General features: G+C 42.7%; 1 protein-coding gene across 1 annotated transcript in view; it reads left to right on the forward strand.

The window, feature by feature from the left end:
- LOC137332124 (protein phosphatase 3 catalytic subunit alpha-like) overlaps positions 1-19,519 on the forward strand; it is a 463,527-nt gene that overhangs the window by 308,532 nt on the left and 135,476 nt on the right. The window contains exon 5 of the mRNA XM_067995834.1: positions 10,765-10,876. Coding sequence (XP_067851935.1) covers positions 10,765-10,876 — 112 coding nt within the window. The remainder of the gene's footprint in view (positions 1-10,764; positions 10,877-19,519) is intronic.

The raw sequence follows: 19,519 nt of genomic DNA on the forward strand, positions 1-19,519 counted from the left end.
GGTGAGAAGGAGGGGGAGGACAGAGATCTTCTCCCTGGCGGATGGGAGGAAGTGGCCTGCCTCTGCCACCACGAAGGCCTGGCTCGGGGTGGCAGAGGAGGTCACCAGTACCACCAACATATTGCGCACCTGCACACAGTGCAGGAGGCGCTTCAATCACCTAAGTAGGTCAGCCGAAGTGAGTACACTTACTCATTCCCCTACAGTCCGTCTGCCACATCACCGCCGCCACCCCACATCTCCTTCTGCACTGCCAACACTACTCTGTCACATCACTCCTCACACCCACTCAAAGCTCATCCTCATCTTACCTGCACTTACTCACCTCGCCAGTACTCATCCCACCACTAACACTCAACTCAATCCTCATACAGTCTCATGGCTCTATCTCATACTCACCCTCTCATGCATCTCTTTCTCTGTCAGCCTCACCAACCTGCCACTACCTGTGCTGCTGCCACAGGGCATGCATCACATATGTGCAGTAGGAAGCGTAAGGCAAACGTGTCGTGAGCATGAAGGGGATGTACAAGGGTGTTTGAGGGTTTATCATGGTTTTTACTTATATTTGATTTCTGATCAACTCACATTACATATTATATTGTCATCACTACTGCCACGTCTTTGCAAATCTTGTCTGGTTTGTGCAATAATGCCCTTTCCTGAGGATCACAATGAAGACCCACAACTGATGCCACCCATTGTGTCACTGCAGAGTGGGTGTAGGTGTATTTGCAGGGCTCTTTTGTGCAGACGACTGAGAGACGTTGGCGATGTCCCCGGTGGCACCCTGGAAGGATGCGGAGGAGAAGTTGTTGAGGGCAGTGGTGACTTTGACAGCGACAGATAAGAAGATGGTGCTCGGGCCAGCTGGGAGCAGCTCGGCATGAAGGACGCTGCAGATGTCCACGACTACATGTCGAGTGACTCTGAGCCTCTGTATGCACTGTTCCTCAGAGAGGTCCAGGAAGCTGAGCCTCAGTCTGTAGACCCTGTGGCGAGGGTAGTGTCTTCTGCGACGCATCTCTCTCTGCGGTTGCCCTCCCTCCTGCTGTGCAGGTGGATGTGTCACAGCATTGTGTTGTGGAGCTCCACGTGTCAGAGGTGGACGGCGTGGGGAAGTAAGCTATGAGGAGGACACAAAGGGCTGGTGATGCTATTCGTCCTCCAAGGAGGTCATGGCTGCAGCTATGGCAACCCCCATCCGGAAGATGTACGTTTGAGGGGGTCCGCAAGGTAGGTAAATGTGTCTGCACACCGGGGTTGTGGTTCCAAGTTGGTGAATTTTATTGTTAGGAGGAGGGTGGTGGAGGCCAAACTTTGTCCAAAGTGACAGAGTGGCCTCCTGCAATGAGTGTGGGTTCCCCCCCCCACCTGTCAAATGGACCTTTGCAGCTGCCACAGGCTGGTGGCTGCAACACGACCATTTCAACTGGGCGTCGTTCCCCCAGTACGGGAAACACGCTCAGTTGAGTTGAAAATCCCACCCCTCCTAAAATATCATGTCAATCAGGCCTGCAAACTACCTGAACTTTGTAAATAATTGGTTTAAGTGGAATCCTGCCGGCTTTAATTGCCGGCGGGAGTCCCGCATGCCGGGGCTGCGCGCGCATCTAAGCACGTCACTGGGGAACCCGGACGCGGGCTGGTTGGAGCCGGGCTCCGGACCCGCCCCGAGAATCCCTGATTTTCGGAGCACCCCGCCATCTCGGACGTCCGAAAATCAAGCCCTTTGTGACCTCCTCACAGCTTACTTCCGCACCTAGCTTTTTATCATCAGCAAACTTGGATACATTACACTCGGTCCCTTCATCCAAGTCATTAATATAGATTGTAAATAGCTGAGGTCCAAGCACCAATCCCTGCGGCACCCCACTAATTACAACCTACCAACCCGAAAATGACCCGTTTATTCCTACTCTGTGTTTTCTGTCCGTTAACCAATCCTCAATCCTTCCGAATATATTAACCCCAATCCCATGAGCCCTAATCTTGTGTAACAACCTCTTATGTGGCACCTTATCAATTGCCTTTTGAAAATCCAAATATACTACATCGACTGGCTCCCCCTTATCTACTCTACTATTTACACCCTCAAAAAACTAATAGATTTGTCAAACACGATTTCCCTTTCATAAAACCATGTCAACTCTGCCTAATCATGTTATGATTTTCTAAGTGCCTTGTTACTACGTCCTTAATAATAGATCCTAGCATTTTCCCTACTGCTGATGTCAGGCTAACTGACGTGTAGTTCCCTGTTTTCTCTCTCCCTCCTTTCTTGAATAGCGGTGTTACATTTGCTACCTTCCGATCCACGGGGACCATTCTAGAATCTAGGGAATTCTGGAAGATCATAACCAATGCATCCACTATCTCTGCAGCCACCTCTTTTAGAAGCCTCAGATGTAGGCCATCTGGTCCAGGGGATTTGTCAGCTTTCAGTCCCATCAATTTTTCTAAAACTGTTTCTTTACTAATCTTAATTACTTTATGTTCCTCCCTCTCATTAGGCCCTTGGTTCCCCACTATTTCTGGTATTTTTTTGTGTCTTAACAACATAAGAACATAATAGGAGTAGGAGTAGGCCATATGGCCCCTCGAGCCTGCTCCGCCATTCAGTGAGATCATGGCTGATCTTCGATCTCAACTCCACTTTCCCGCCCGATCCCCATATCCCTTGATTCCCCTAGAGTCCAAAAATCTATCCGTCTCGGCCTTGAATACACTCAATGATTCAGCATCCACAGCCTCCTGGGGTAGGGAATTCCAAGATTCACAACACTCTCAGTGAAGAAATTCGTCCTTATCTCAGCCTTGAATGGCCGACCACTTATCCTGCGTCTCTGCCCCCTAGTTCTAGACTCTCTAGCTAGGGGAAACAATCTCTCAGCATCTACCTGTCAAGCCGCCTCATAATCTTCTATGTTTCAATGAGATCACCTCTCATTCTTCTAAACTCCAGAGAATATAGGCCCATTTTACTCTACCTCACCTCATAGGACAACCCTCTCATCCCAGGAATTAAGCTAGTGAACTTTCGTTGCACCACCTCTAAGGCAAGTATATCCTTCCTTAGATAAGGAGACCAAAACTGTATGCAGTACTCCAGGTGAGCTCTCACTAAAGCCTTGTACAACTGTAGTAAGCCTTCCCTACTCTTATACTCCAACCCCCTTGCAATAAAGGCCAACATGCCATTTGCTTTCCTAATTGCCTGCTGTACCTGCATGCTAACGTTTTGTGTTTCTTGTACCAGGACACCCAAGTCTCTCTGAATTCCAATATTTAATAGGTTCTCACCATCTAAAAAATATTCTGTTTTTCTATTCTTCCTACTAAAGTGAATAAACTCACATTTCCTCACATTATACTCCATCTGCCACCTTCTTGCCTACTCACTTAACCTGTCTATATCCCTTTTCAGACTCTTTGCGTCCTCCTCATAGCATACTTTCCCACCTAGCTCTGTATCATCAGCAAACTTGGATACGTTACACTCGATCCCTCCATCTAAGTCATTAATATAGATTGTAAATAGCTGAGGCCCAAGCACCAATCCTTGCAGTACCCCATTAGTTACAGCCTGCCAACCTGAGAATGACCCATTTTTCCTACTCTTTGTTTTCTGTCCGTTAACCTATCCTCTATCCATGCTAATATATTAACCCAACGCCATGAGCCCTTACCTTGTGTAACTACCTTTTATGTAACACCTTATCGAATGCCTTTTGAAAATCCAAATATACTACATCCACTGGCTCCCCTTTATCCACCCTGCTATTTACATCCTCAAAAAACTCTAATAAATTTGTCAAACACGATTACACTTTCATGAAACCATGTTATGATTTTCTAAGTGCCCTGTTACCACTTCCTTAATAATGGATTCCAGCATTTTCCCGACGACCAATGTCAGGCTACCTGGCCTGTAGTTCCCTGTTTTCTCTCTCCCTCCCTTCTTGAATAGCGGGGTAACATTTGCTACCTTCCAGTCCACTGGGATTGTTCCAGAATGTAGAGAATTTTGCAAGATCAATGCATCCAATGCATCCACTGTCTCTGTAGCCACCTATTTTAAACTCTAGGATGTAGGCCATCAGGTCTAGGGGATTTGTTGGCTTTTCGTCCCATTAGTTTGTCCAGTACTTTTTCTCTAGTGATTTTAGTTGTTTTAAATTCCTCACTCTCACTTACCCCTTGCTTCCCCATTATTTTTGGTATGCTTTTTGTGCCTTCTACTGTGAAGACGGATACAAAATATTTGTTTAACACATCTGCCATTTCCTAATTCCCCATTGTAATTTCTCCTGCCTCAGCCTCTAAGTAAGGAGTCGCACAACACCAGGTTATAGTCCAACAGCTTTATTTGAAATCACAAGCTTTCGGAGCTTTGCTCCTTCATCAGGTGAAGTGAAGAGATGCATATAGGCACAGCATATATAGTCAGAGAACACAGATAATCTTTCTAACTGTCCTTTATCACACCTCAGCAGAGAGATAATCACAACAATCAAAGGAGTGAATGGTGTTCAAACAGGTTCGTCAGGGAAACATTACATCCAAGAATACTGAGGTGGGGTCACAAGGGGTCAAATGTAGCAGATGCTGGGGTTTGTATTGAAAACAGATAACTTTTTTTTGCTGGAAATTGCAGCAGGTCCGGCCGCACCTGTGTATGGAGAACAGGCCAACTCCGACTTGAGTCTGGATGACTCTACGTCAGGTGGGGTTACATGTAGCGTGACATGAACCCAAGATCCCAGTTGAGGCCGTCCTCATGGGTGCGGAACTTGGCTATCAATTTCTGCTCGACGATTTTGCGTTGTCGTGTGTCTCGAAGGCCGCCTTGGAGAACGCTTACCTGAAGATCGGAGGCTGAATGTCCTTGACTGCTGAAGTGTTCCCCGACTGGGAGGGAACCCTCCTGTCTGGCGATTGTTGTGCGGTGTCCGTTCATCCGTTGTCGTAGTGTCTGCATGGTCTCGCCGATGTACCATGCTCCGGGGCATCCTTTCCTGCAACGTATGAGGTAGACAACGTTGGCCGAGTCACAGGAGTATGAACCATGTACCTGGTGGGTGGTGTCCTCTCGTGTGATGGTGGTATCTGTGTCGATGATCTGGCATGTCTTGCAGAGGTTGCCATGGCAGGGTTGTGTGGTGTTGTGGTCGCTGTTCTCCTGAAAGCTGGGTAATTTGCTGCGAATGATGGTCTGTTTGAAGTTAGGTGGCTGTTTGAAGGCGAGTAGTGGAGGCGTGGGGATGGCCTTAGCGAGGTGTTCATCGTCATCGATGACATGTTGAAGGCTGCGAAGAACATGGCGTAGTTTCTCCGCTCCGGGGAAGTACTGGACGACGAAGGGTACTCTGTTGGTTGTGTCCCGTGTTTGTCTTCTGAGGAGGTCTATGCGAATTTTCGCTGTGGCCCGTTGGAACTGTTGATCGACAAGTCGAACGTCATATCCCATTCTTACGAGGGCGTCTTTCAGCGTCTGTAGGTGTCCATCGCGTTCCTCTATCGTCTGAGCAGATCCTGTGTATTCGCAGGGCCTGTCCATAGGGGATGGCCTCTTTGACGTGGTTAGGTTGGAAGCTGGAAAAGTGGAGCATCGTGAGGTTGTCCGTGGGCTTGCGGTAGAGTGAGGTGCTGAGGTGCCCGTCTTTGATGGAGATTCGTGTGTCCAAGAAAGAAACCGATTCTGAAGAGTAGTCCATGGTGAGTTTGATGGTGGGATGGAACTTGTTGATGTTATCGTGTAGTCTCTTCAGTGATTCTTCACCGTGGGTCTATAGGAAGAAAATGTCGTCGATGTATCTGGTGTATAGCGTTGGTTGGAGGTCCTGTGCAGTGAAGAAGTCGTGCTCGAACCTGTGCATGAAAATGTTGCCGTATTGGAGTGCGAATTTGGTCCCCATGGCTGTTCCGTGTGTTTGGGTAAAGAATTGGTTATCGAAGGTGAAGACATTGTGATCCAGGATGAAGCGGATGAGTTGTAGGATGGCGTCTGGAGATTGGCTGTTGTTGGTGTTGAGTACTGAGGCTGTCGCAGCTATGCCGTCATCGTGGGGGATACTGGTGTAGAGTGCCGAGACGTCCATCATGGTGAGGAGTACTTGCCCGGAGAGGAGAAACTACGCCATGTTCTTCGCAGCCTTCAACATGTCATCGATGACGACGAACACCTCACTCAGGCCATCCCCACGCCTCCACTTCTCGCCTTCAAACAGCCACCTAACCTCAAACAGACCATCATTCGCAGCAAATTACCCAGCTTTCAGGAGAACAGCGACCACGACCCTGCCACGGCAACCTCTGCAAGACATGCCAGATCATCGACACAGATACCACCATCACACGAGAGGACACCACCCACCAGGTACATGGTTCATACTCCTGTGACTCGGCCAACGTTGTCTACCTCATACGTTGCAGGAAAGGATGCCCCGGAGCATGGTACATCGGCGAGACCATGCAGACACTGCGACAACGGATGAACGGACACCGCACAACAATCGCCAGGCAGGAGGGTTCCCTCCCAGTCGGGGAACACTTCAGCAGTCAAGGACATTCAGCCTCCGATCTTCAGGTAAGCGTTCTCCAAGGCGGCCTTCGAGACACACGACAACGCAAAATCGTCGAGCAGAAATTGATAGCCAAGTTCCGCACCCATGAGGACGGCCTCAACTGGGATCTTGGGTTCATGTCACGCTACATGTAACCCCACCTGACGTAGAGTCATCCAGACTCAAGTCGTTGTTGGCCTGTTCTCCATACACAGGTGTGGCCGGACCTGCTGCGATTTCCAGCAAAAAAAAGTTATCTGTTTTCAATACAAACCCCAGCATCTGCTACATTTGACCCCTTGTGACCCCACCTCAGTATTCTTGGATGTAATGTTTCCCTGACTAACCTGTTTGAACACCATTCACTCCTTTGATTGCTGTGATTATCTCTCTGCCGAGGTGTGATAAAGGGCAGTTAGAAAGATTATCTGTAATCACCAGGCATTGTTCTCTGACTATATATGCTGTGCCTATATGCATCTCTTCACTTCACCTGACGAAGGAGCAAAGCTCCGAAAGCTTGTGATTGCATATAAAGCTGTTGGACTATAACCTGGTGTTGTGCGACTCCTTACATTTGTCCACCCCAGTCCATCACCGGCATCTCCACATCAGCCTCTAAGGACCAATGTTTCACTTTTGCTACTCTCTTCCTTTTTATATATTTATAGAAACTCTTACAATCCGTTTTTATATTTCTTGCTAGTTTACTTTCATATTCCATTTTCTCTCTTTTTATCAATTTTTTGGTCGTCCTTTGTTGGTTTCTAAAACTCTCCCAATCCCCAGGCTTATTACTCTTCTTGGCAAAATTATAGGCCTTTTCTTTCAATCTAATACTCTCCTTAACTTCTTTAGTTAGCCACATGGAGTATTTATTTCTCAATGGAATGTATATTTGTTGAGAATATTGAAATATTTCTTTAAATGTTTGCCATTGCTTTTCAACTGTCAAACACTTGAATTTAATTTCCCAATCTACCTTTGACAACTCATTCCTCATACCTATGTAATTGGCTTTATTTAAGTTTAAGACTCTAGTTTCGCACTTAAGTATATACATTCAAACTCAATGTGAAATTCTATCATATTACGATCACTCTTCCCCAGAGGTTCTTTTACTGTGAGATTACTAATTAACCCTATCTCCTTACATAATACAATATCTAAAATAGCCTGTTCCCTGGTTGGTTCCATGACATATTGCTCTAGGAAACTATCTTGAATACTACTGAATACTAGTGAAGACAGATATAAAATATTTGTTTATCAACTCTGCCATTTCCTTTTTCCCCATTATAATTTTCCTGCCTGCGCCTCTACGGGACCCACGTTTGCTTTGGTTAATCTCTTCCTTTTTGTATACTTGTAGACGCTCTTACAATCTGTTTTTATATTTCTTGCTAGTTTACTCTCATATTCTATTTTCTCCCTCTTTATCAATTTCTTGGTTATCCTTTGGTCATTTCTAAAACCCTCCCAATCCTCAGGCTTACTACTCTTTTTGGCAGCATTGTAAGCCTCTTCTTTTAATCAATTACTATCCTTAACTTCTCTAGTTAGTCACGGTTGGATCACTTTTCCTGTGGAGTTTTATTCCTCAAGGGTATGTATATTAGTTCAGAATTATGAATTATTTTTTAAAATGTTCGCCATTGCTTATCTACTGTCATATCTTTTAATCTAATTTCCCAATCTACCTTTCCCAATTCGCCCCTCATACCTACATAATTAGCCTTGTTTAAATTTAAGACCCTAGTTTCGGACTTAACTTCATCACTCTCAAATTCAATATGAAATTCTATCATATTATCATCTCTCTTCCCCAGAGAATCCTTTATTATAAGATTACTAATTAATTTTGTCTCATTACACAATACTATATCAAAAATAGCCTGTTCCCCAGTTGGTTCCTCGACATATTGTTCTAGAAAACTGTCTCTGATGCATTCCCAGAACTCGTCCTCCAAACTACTTTTGCCAATTTGGTTTGCCCAGTCTATATGAAGATTATAGTCCTCCCCGATTATTACATTACCCTTGTTAAATGCCCCTCCAATTTCCTGATTTATACACTGTCCAATACTATAACTACTTTTAGGGGGCCTGTAAACTACTCCCACCAGTGTTTTCTGCCCCTTGCTTTTTCTTAGCTACACCCATTCTGATTCTATGTCCTGATTTTCTGAGCCAAAATCCTTTCTCACTACTGTCTTTATCTCACCAACACAATAGAGTAACCTACATGACCTCATCCTCACAACCATACCTGTTGCAGACACATCTGTCCACAGCAGCCGTGATTTGAATGACCACTGCACAATCCTTGTGAAGACAGAGTCTTGTTTCCACAGTGAGGATGCCCTCTATCATGTGGTGTGAAGTCACTCTTGTTGCTATGTGGGACATTTAAAGACAGATCTAGCAGCCCAAAAGTGGAGCTGCTGGATCTGTCCATGAGGCCCATTAGCAGCATCAAAGCTGTTTATCACCACAATCTGTAATTTCATGGCCCAGCACATCTCTCACTCCTCCACCACCATCAAGCCAGGAGATCAACCATGGTTCAATGAGGTGTTTGCCAGGAGCAGCACTAGACATACCTCAGAGCACAGACTACTTATATGCTAAATAGCAAAAGAAGCCCGCTATTTACAGAGCTGGGTGGTCCCACTCAGAGCAAAGATCTATACTCCTACCTCAAGAATGGTAGTGGACAATCAGGTAACTAAAAGGAGGAGGAGGCTCCATGAACATCCCCATCCTCAACCATGATGGAGCTCAGCACATGAATGCAAAAGACCAGGCCAAAAGTCTTGAGAGGTCACTACTGACCAGAAGCTTAACTGGACCAGCCGTGTCAACAACTTGGCTGTTAGGGCAGGAAGTTAATACTCTGCAATGAATGGCTCACTTCCTGATCCCTTAAAGCCTCTCCACCATCTACAAGGCTCAAGTCAGGATTGTCTTGCTGTACTCACCACATGCCTGGATGGGTGCAGCTACAACAACACTCAAGAAGCATAACACAATCCAGGATAAACCAGTCTACTTGATCAGTGCCCCTGCCCCTGGACTTACTATCCTCCCTCTCCACCACTGACGCACTGTGGCTGCAGTATGCATGATCTTGTAAGATCCACTGCATCAACTAACCAAGGTTACTTGAACAGCACATCCCTCCTGCGACCTCTACCATGAAGGACAAAAGCAGCAATGTCATGGGAATACCATCATCTCCGAGTTCTCCTTCGAATCACACGGTCCTGACTTGGACATATATCGCTGTTCCTTCATAGTTGCTGGGTCAGTATCCTGCCATACCCTGTCTAACACTATTTAAGGAGCATTGTCACCACAAGGACTTCAGCAGTTCAAGGAGAAGGCCCACCACTGCCTTCTCAGGGCAACTAGGAATGGACAATACGTGCGGCCTTGCCAGTGATGTCCACATCCAATGAAGAATTTAAAAAAAAATATTGCTCTTAAACCTGGAAATAATTTGTATGCACCCATTGGTTTACATTATAGCAGCTAAAAGGTTGCTACTATTGTAAGGTAACTTTATACGGTTTTGAAGTTGAATTATAATAATTTAGCAACAACTGTTTTAGACATAATTTCTATTATACGTTCCTGAAAAAGATATTTAAAAATGGCCTACATTCACAAAATGATCTAAATCACGTCATGCTGCATTAACAATCAAAGGGCAGAATGCTAATAGAAATGCTTTTGGTGTGACATCTACCATTGTGGAGGGACGCAGTGTCGAGGTTCTAATATTTATGACTGCAAAAGAGGCAGGCATCGATTAACAGTAATGAACTGTTTCTCTATTACATTGAACATAGCTTAAAATATGTGACTTATCAACCTTATCCTTATGGTACACATAACACCATAGAAATGGTAGTTATACAAGATATTGAGTGTATTCAAAAAATAGTTTCAATATGTTAGTGCTTTATTACCAAGTACATGTTTGTTATATATCATTGGTAGCAGTATGACATTTGATAAAGTAACTTTTTCAGATATTATGTGACAAAAATGGACATTAGAAATATCAGGGGGTTAAGAAAAGCTGACACCGGCTATATGGGTTACTTATTGTTATGGTATTTGAGCATTTTTATGATATTATACATGCTTATCAATCTTACAATGATTTCCTAAATTATTTATTTCTGTACAGTGTGTTTTGTATCTATGGTCCTTGAAAATCCTGTATCCAAAGACACTGTTTTTACTCCGTGGAAACCACGAATGTAGACATTTGACAGAATATTTCACTTTCAAACAAGAATGTAAGTACCTTTACACCACAACATACTTTCCTAGATTAACTTCTGTTCACTGTAAATTCAATCAATTTATGCTAACAAAGCTTAACATTGTAGTAATCTGGCCAGCAGGCCTCACTTACATTATGTGTTAAAAGTGTTCTCGTCATTCTTTTATTTTTAAATTCTTAAGGTACATTGTTAAACACACAATTTCAAATATAGAATTATGTGTATTGTATCAAAAATAAAAATATAAAATGGGTTCCACTCATACAACTGAAATACAACTGGAATGTTTCAAGGCAGTATTCGGTAGGGATATTTCTATGTAATAGATTGTTGTTCCCAACTGCATGTAATTTACTTTGCAGATAATATGATTAGTATAGTCTTCTTAACATATCTTAATAATGAATGGAGAGGATGCTTGTCATTAATTTACTGCTATTTTATTATATTTTTATCTTTTTATGTGAGACCTGGTTTTGGGATCAGACATATTCGCTTGATATGTTGCACCCAGCGTCTCCAGTGCTTAACAGTGAGGTGGCAAAAAGTTGGTAACCAAAGTAGATCCATTTAGTTGATTAAAGAACATCATAATTAAAAGTCTTTAGTCATATTTTTATAACCTGACTTGATTACATCATTCCAATGCAATTATTTTTGCCTCTTCATTGTATCTTGGTTATCTGTATATCCAAAAAACTAGAAGTAAAAGATGTGCTCTCCCGAGTTCATTGGCTGAGCTTTCAGTAACCTCTTTCACCTGTTTGATCCACAGTAACTTTCCTCTCTATCACATGAGACTCCACTAGCCGTAACAGAATGAATATTCTCTGATTAAGCACATTCTTTTGTTGGTGAAGTGAAGAATGCTTTTTGGAATAGATCTAGCCTTTCAGACATTAAACTATTTATTACTTTTGTTGATTTCCTAATTTGTTAAGTCTAACACATAATTAAGTTGAAATATATAAAATTCAGATTTGCTTCTTCAATGTTATAGTAAGGTATAAAAATCGTGGTCATATTGACAGTTTTTTAAAAATTAAGACTACATCACTGTTTTATTTCACAACATTGCAAAAAGTTGTATTAAAAAGTGATTACTCCTTAATACAAGCTTGAAAATCCGTGAAGTAAGGACTGTGCACACCCTATGCATGGCAGGCAGTCAAACAGATGTACTGGCAGTGGAAAGGTTACTGATAGGAATCATATTAATTTGTGATGCAAGACAATCATCCATGAGAGCTTGACTTAAACCATTATAAATACGTGTATATCCATTGTATATTAGCCATTAATGATACTTTTTATGAACTTAACAAAGAATAATTTGGGTTGTATGGAAATGTATATTTTTGATTCATCTAATTGGGTAAGTAAATTAAGTCTAATTACTGTAGTTTGTGAATGTATTATCCCTAATAGGAAAATAGTTATTTTCCTCAAGCTTCATAAAAATAGTACATTTTTGAGTTATAAGTTATCATGTATATGAAAATTAGGTTTAAGTAACATATATAGGTTTTTAAAATGTTCTACCCTAAAATGTCTTAGTATTTCTCATTTACAATTCAAATGATTTATCTCATCATTTTAATATTATCTGTCCTTTTAAAAGTACTGCTGTGAAGACTCCTACGTAATCTGGGAGCTATGATTTGATTATAGACTAGGAGACTCAGCTGAGTGTCTAAATAGAACCACCACTATCTTCCAAAACAGTACATCAGCACCTGATGTATGTAAGGACATTTAAAGTTGTAATGGGGAATATATTTTTGTACTGAATTTTGAAGTTAATATTGTGCTATGGAAACATAACAGTTTCATGAATCATGTTTGTTGAGTGTTTTGCATGAGATTAACATGACTGAATCGCCAAGGGATTAAATGAGTTGACCCTGCAAATTACAGCAGGATTAGCACTGCAGAAGATCAGCACCACAAGTCTCAGCTCAGGAGTGTGACATCAGCGTAAATGGCTCTGTGGAATTTCAGACCCACATCTTTTTCTTTGCTGAATTACACTGAAAAACAAATGTGAAAGACAGTGGAAAAGCAGATATAACAGATTGTTACTCACGGATGCAGTAGTGCAATGTGAACATATAATTCAACAATATCAGGTGGTAGAGCTGCCATTATTAACATATGATCATTGTGTCCCAGATTAAACCTTCTGTTGTCCATTTGACATGGGACTGGCCACCAGGGAATTGGTGGCAAAATATTTTCCGTACAGAAAATAATTGTTGCAAGATGCAGTTGAACTATCCACACTAATTGATATTTAATTTGTCCCTTGGCAAGTATTGTAATTCACGACTTTGTGGTTCCAAATTTTGAGTAAATCATACATTTCCCAGACTAATGACCTCAGTTGATTTGAAGATAAGAAAAATATGTTATGTTATACCTTGAAGAAAGGTGAGGATAAGTAACAATTTCATTTTTAAAATAACACACATAACAGTTTGCTTCTTTAAATCATTAAAATAATTTCTTGTAATAAAATGTATAATATGAATATAATAAATGGAAATAGTGGTGGACAGGTGGTTTGCCCTGTTTGGCACGCCAGAGCATCCAGTCCATAATGGAGTGTTCCAGAGTTGCTGGCTGGAGGTGACGCAATGTGTAAATGCAGTCTGCAACACTCATAAATGATGGCGCAAAATTACAAAGAAATCAACAAAGGTAAGGCTACCTACCAGCACCTTATGCCAAATAGATGAGAAAAGTATGCATGTCATGAGACATGCTCTCTCACACTTTGTTACACATTAACTACTGTCCCATGTAAAGCATTCAGACTACCTTATAGACCTTTGACTGCTTACCATGCAGTAAGCTGCAGCAGACACATATTCCGGCTGCAAATTATCATTGAGACTTTTGACACACTGACCCCTTACAAGAGCTCACGCAAGAAAACCTAGCTGCATGATGCAAGTTCATGTATTCACACACATGACAGGCTTCAGCATAGACATTTGTGTTTCATTGTGTGTGCTCCTGACATTTCCATCTTTTGAACATTACTTCTTTACTCGCAGGACAAGGACATAACAGAGGGAAGCAGACCCACACTGGAGCAGGGCCCTGCAAATACAAACTTCTGAGTGCCTTCAAACAAATCATCTTGTAAATCCTTGAGATTGAGAGCTGATGAAATGTATCCCAGGATGTTATGGGAGGTTAGGGAGGAAATTGCGGGTCCCCTAGCAGAGATATTTGAATCATCGACAGCGACAGGTGAGGTGCCTGAAGATTGGAAGGTAGCAAATGTTGTGCCTTTGTTTAAGAAGGGCGGCAGGGAAAAGCCTGGGAACTACAGACCGGTGAGCCTGACATCTGTAGTGGGTAAGTTGTTCGAGGGTATTCTGAGAGACAGGATCTACAGGCATTTGGAGAGGCATGGATTGATTAGGAACAGTCAGCATGGTTTTGTGAGAGGAAAATCATGTCTCACGAATTTGATTGAGTTTTTTGAAAGGGTAACCAAGAAGATAGATGAGGGCTGTGCAGTAGACGTGGTCTACATGGACTTTAGCAAAGCCTTTGACAAGGTACCGCATGGTAGGTTGTTACATAAGGTTAAATCTCACGGGATCCAAGGTGAGGTAGCCAATTGGATACAAAATTGGATTGACGACAGAAGACAGAGGGTGGTTGTAGAGGGTTGTTTTTCAAACTGGAGGCCTGTGACCAGCGGTGTGCCTCAGGGATCGGTGCTGGGTCCGCTGTTATTTGTTATTTATATTAATGATTTGGATGAGAATTTAGGAGGCATGGTTAGTAAGTTTGCAGATGACACCAAGATTGGTGGCATTGTGGACAGTGAAGAAGGTTATCTAGGATTGCAACGGAATCTTGATAAATTGGGCCAGTGGGCCGATGAATGGCAGATGGAGTTTAATTTAGATAAATGTGAGGTGATGCATTTTGGTAGATCGAATCGGGCCAGGACCTACTCCGTTAATGGTAGGGCATTGGGGAGAGTTATAGAACAAAGAGATCTAGGAGTACAGGTTCATAGCTCCTTGAAAGTGGAGTCACAGGTGGATAGGGTGGTGAAGAAGGCATTCGGCATGCTTGGTTTCATTGGTCAGAACATTGAATGCAGGAGTTGGGATGTCTTGTTGAAGTTGTACAAGACATTAGTAAGGCCACACTTGGAATACTGTGTACAGTTCTGGTCACCCTATTATAGAAAGGATATTATTAAACTAGAAAGAGTGCAGAAAAGATTTACTAGGATGCTACCGGGACTTGATGGTTTGACTTATAGGGAGAGGTTGGATAGACTGAGACTTTTTTCCCTGGAGAGTAGGAGGTTTAGGGGTGATCTTATAGAAGTCTATAAAATAATGAGGGGCATAGATAAGGTAGATAGTCAAAATCTTTTCCCAAAGGTAGGGGAGTCTATAACGAGGGGGCATAGATTTAAGGTGAGAGGGGAGAGATACAAAAGGGTCCAGAGGGGCAATTTTTTCACTCAAAGGGTGGTGAGTGTCTGGAACGAGCTGCCAGAGGCAGTAGTAGAGGCGGGTACAATTTTGTCTTTTAAAAAGCATTTGGACAGTTACATGGGTAAGATGGGTATGGAGGGATATGGGCCAAGTGCAGGCAATTGGGACTAGCTTAGTGGTATAAACTGGGCGACATGGACATGTTGTGCCGAAGGGCCTGTTGCCATGTTGTAAACTTCTATGATTCTATGATTCTAAGGGAATGTAACAATTTGAAGTTGGAGGCCTCCACCAAGCTCAAGGCAAATATCCTTCTCATGCCTTTCTTCTCTATCCACTCACTGATGCTCACTATCACTCTCACACTCACTGTCATTCACTCTCACTGTTATTCACTCTCACTGTCAATCACTCACTCACTCACTGTCATTCACTCACTCACTCACTGTCATTCACTCACTCACTCACTGTCATTCACTCACTCACTCACTGTCACTCGTTAACTGTCACTCACTCACTAAATCACTGTCACTCACTCACTCACTCACTGTCACTCAGGCACAGACCAAAGTACAGTGCCAAAGCACATAGCATATTGCCATGTACTTAGTATTTGAAGCGATGTCATGCAGCCAGCATTCTAACATATGTTCCTTTTTTGTTTCATAGATATTCCAAGAACCAGTCATAGGTAGCTCGCACCTCACAGCACCTAACATCACTCCATCTGTCACAAGTACCAGCTGAGGTACATCCACTCCAAGCAACTTGCATTGTGAGCTTGATAAGGGAGCACACGTGATACACTCTAGTACAAATGAGGAGGAAGCAGTAAAGGAAACTGCTGTTTGCACTGAAGGGGCAGCAAACACCCATCCTCATCTGTAAATCCAGGGATTGGGACCTCACCGGGCCCATTTATTTAAAAAAGATTGCTTTCTAAGCATAATTCTCTTGTGGAATAATTTGACAATGTCCAAAGCATGCAAGCAATAACTGTAGAGGAGTCCACTACCAACATCTATGAAGTTGTGCACAACGCCAGGTCATCGTTTATTCCATGGCAACTTCATTTGCTTTTTCAGCAAAGTCTCCAGTTTTTGTAATCCTTTGCAGAGTGGAAATATATTTCATGAATGCTCACACTTTTAGAATGGAAACCTTCGGCACCAGTGTACAGCAGGCTTTTTTGTCTGGCTTCACAAACCATTGGAGTTAGCACGGTCTAAGGACAGTTCCCACAGAGATCAGTGGACATGATGATGGAGTGGTAAGCAGCGGGGACATGACTGTAGTAGGCATGGATGGAGCTGCTGTCTTTCACAGTGACGCTGCTTCTGGATGATCCAGCCTCCACCGACTCCAATGACAAATGATATCCTAGAAAGTGGGTGCCACCAGCCAGCCAGCTACTGCACCATTAGATGTGGTGGACCCAGTAGCAGGGCAATATAACCCAATAAAACTAGGTGCAGGGTCATCTCAAATCTAACAGACTCCTATTCAAAGCTAGTAGCCAGCCTGCTCAGTTATTCCTTCACTGTGGAAGCACTACAAGGAGCACTAGAATTGCTTCTAGAAGACATGCAGCATACGGTCACCTTGGGGAAGTACTAGGGCCAAACACATTAAGCACAAATCCTTAAATCAATTATAGAGAAATAAATTGTTTGCACTTTATTTCAACTTTGTCTAGAGAGTTTCTTTCAGCTTTTGCAGAATATGGTAGCACAAATCTAATGTATACTTCCATGGTGTTTGAGGTAGTGCAGAGGACAGTATTGGGGATGGTATATTAGGTCATTGTATAATGTATGTGAGGACAGGTGTGTTAGAGAAATGGGTGGCTTAGGTACTTGGGTGAAGGCTTTGCATACTATTCCTGACTGCAAAGGTGCTTTTGTGGTGACATCCTCTGGTTTATTGTCAGTGTTATCACCAGGTATTGGTTGTGGATGGGCCTCCTCCTTCACCTCCTCTATGACTTTATTGGATGATAAATTTGTGGGACATACAACTGAAAGCAATGATCTTGGCTGCACTGATACTGCAAGACGCCTCTGATCTATGTAAGCATCTGAAACACTTCTTTAAGATTTCATCAAAGTTACGGTAGCGGGGCAGGACCAGCTACAAGGAAATTCTAGGCCATTTGTTGAAATGGGAGACAGGGAATGGTTGAGTGCCCGTCAACAGAAGACAGGGATCCACAACCTTTTGGGGGAGAGTTTCAGATTTTCACTATCCTTTTGTGTGAAAAAGTCCTTCCTGATTTAGCTATGGTTTAAATGGGTACCAATATTACATAACAGGAAACCCTTAAGTATATATATAAAAAATTAGTATGGTAGAGTGGGTGCATTTTTCCAAAACAGTGACTTTGATTATACATTTATTCGTTATTCACAGTGTATTCAAGTGAAGGCAATCTGCTGTTTAGATTTTTAAAAGCTAGCAGCAGTGCCTGGGCAATCAATCTTTGATTCAGGGAAACTCCTGGGCAATCTGGGAGGGTTGGCAACCCTGGTGCTGAGGTCAGTTGTAGCCTCCTAACTAAGATCGACTGGCTCAGCACAGACAAGTGACTGCACTGTTTTTCTGGTATTTTTGCGGCTCTCCCGCCGAAGTTATGAACCCTATCCCTGTAGAAATTCACCCCAACCCCTACCTGGAACATCGAGTCATCAGGGGAGCTGACTAGAGGTAATTCATGATCCTATGACACTAATGACGCATTGTGTATTCCTCTGCAATCAAACGTTACAAACCACAAGAGAAGATGACAATACCACTTTAAGACTGGTATTGCAATGAATCCCAATGCAGTTCTTTTATGCTTCTATGTCATGCCTTTCTCCCTTATCTGGTTGCTTCTGCCAGGTGTTCTTGTGGCTGAATTTTTTGAAAAGTGGTACAACAGCACTCATGGGATATCCAGTCAAGCTAGCTGACAGTCAGCTCACGAACCCAAGGACATTAGTACTTACCTGCTGCTACCCCAGCCTGCTGCTGCAATCTTCAGCTAGAACTGGCTTTTTAAAGGCTGCACTCTAATTTCTAAGCACCAAAGCACATTACAATTGTTTTACACAGGATAGACCTGTGACTCCTCCAATGAATATGCAAATGAACAGACCCACAAAACTCTGGTGCAAATACCTCAAGACCATCGGTGGGTGCAACTTATCTCACGTTGGCACAACTCACCATGTGGAATTTTGGGGCCAGTATTTCTCTGTCTTTCGGGATAATCAATTAGACATTGCTGCTCTTTTAAACAGGCCATTTCCATTTTTAATAGAACCTTTCAACTAACCCGATTCAAACAAAATTGTCTCTTTTATGTTGTGGTAAAGAGCTACTGGAATAGTCTGGATTCTGAATCACTAGCCATTCAATTTCAAAAAGGAAATGTCAATACAGAATTAAGGGAAACAGACTATTGCATTTTAAATATAGGTGCTAGAAATAAATTAACTTTATGATATGATGAACTCCCAACATTCTTTGGCAAAAGAACCAGGGGGAAGATGAGGATAAATTCTTTTACACAGCGAGTAGTTATGATCTGGAATGCTGTGTTGAAAGGGTGATGGAAGCAGATTCAATAGTAACTTTCAAAAGATATATACGTGAAAAGGAAAAATTTGCAGGACTATGGGGAAAGAACGGGGAAAAAGCAGGGAAGTGGGACTAATTGGATAGCTCTTTCAAAGAAGGGCCGAATGGACTCCTGTACTGTATGATTCTATGATTTGAGCACCTGTAATTATAATATTTGTTTTTTTTAGCTCTAATGTCAGTGGTAATCCTAGGCCAAAGTTATAGAAAAACATCAAGGGGTAGAAATTAATTTAAGCCTGTGTTGGGATGCAGAATTTGCGCCCCGCTTGGAGCGCAAGCCTGATCACATGGATGCAACCAAGGTCCCAAATAGTCGCCGTACTAATTTAAATAAATAGAAGCTGCCAGCGCTACTAGCACTGTTCATTGGCAGCTCGCCTAAAAGGGGATCAATATTGCATGTTGATGACGCCATTTAAAGGCAGTCTGTACCTCTTAAAGCGGAGGTGCAATTTGGCAGCAGGCAACTATAATTGAAAATCGTCGACAATGGCAGGCAGAGGAGAAGTTGCATGGACTCCCCATTATTCTGACTCTGCATTAGTGGAAGAGGCCG

The sequence above is a fragment of the Heptranchias perlo genome, chromosome 14 (genome assembly GCF_035084215.1).
Source record: "Heptranchias perlo isolate sHepPer1 chromosome 14, sHepPer1.hap1, whole genome shotgun sequence".
In the NCBI taxonomy this organism is placed as follows: Eukaryota; Metazoa; Chordata; class Chondrichthyes; order Hexanchiformes; family Hexanchidae; genus Heptranchias; species Heptranchias perlo.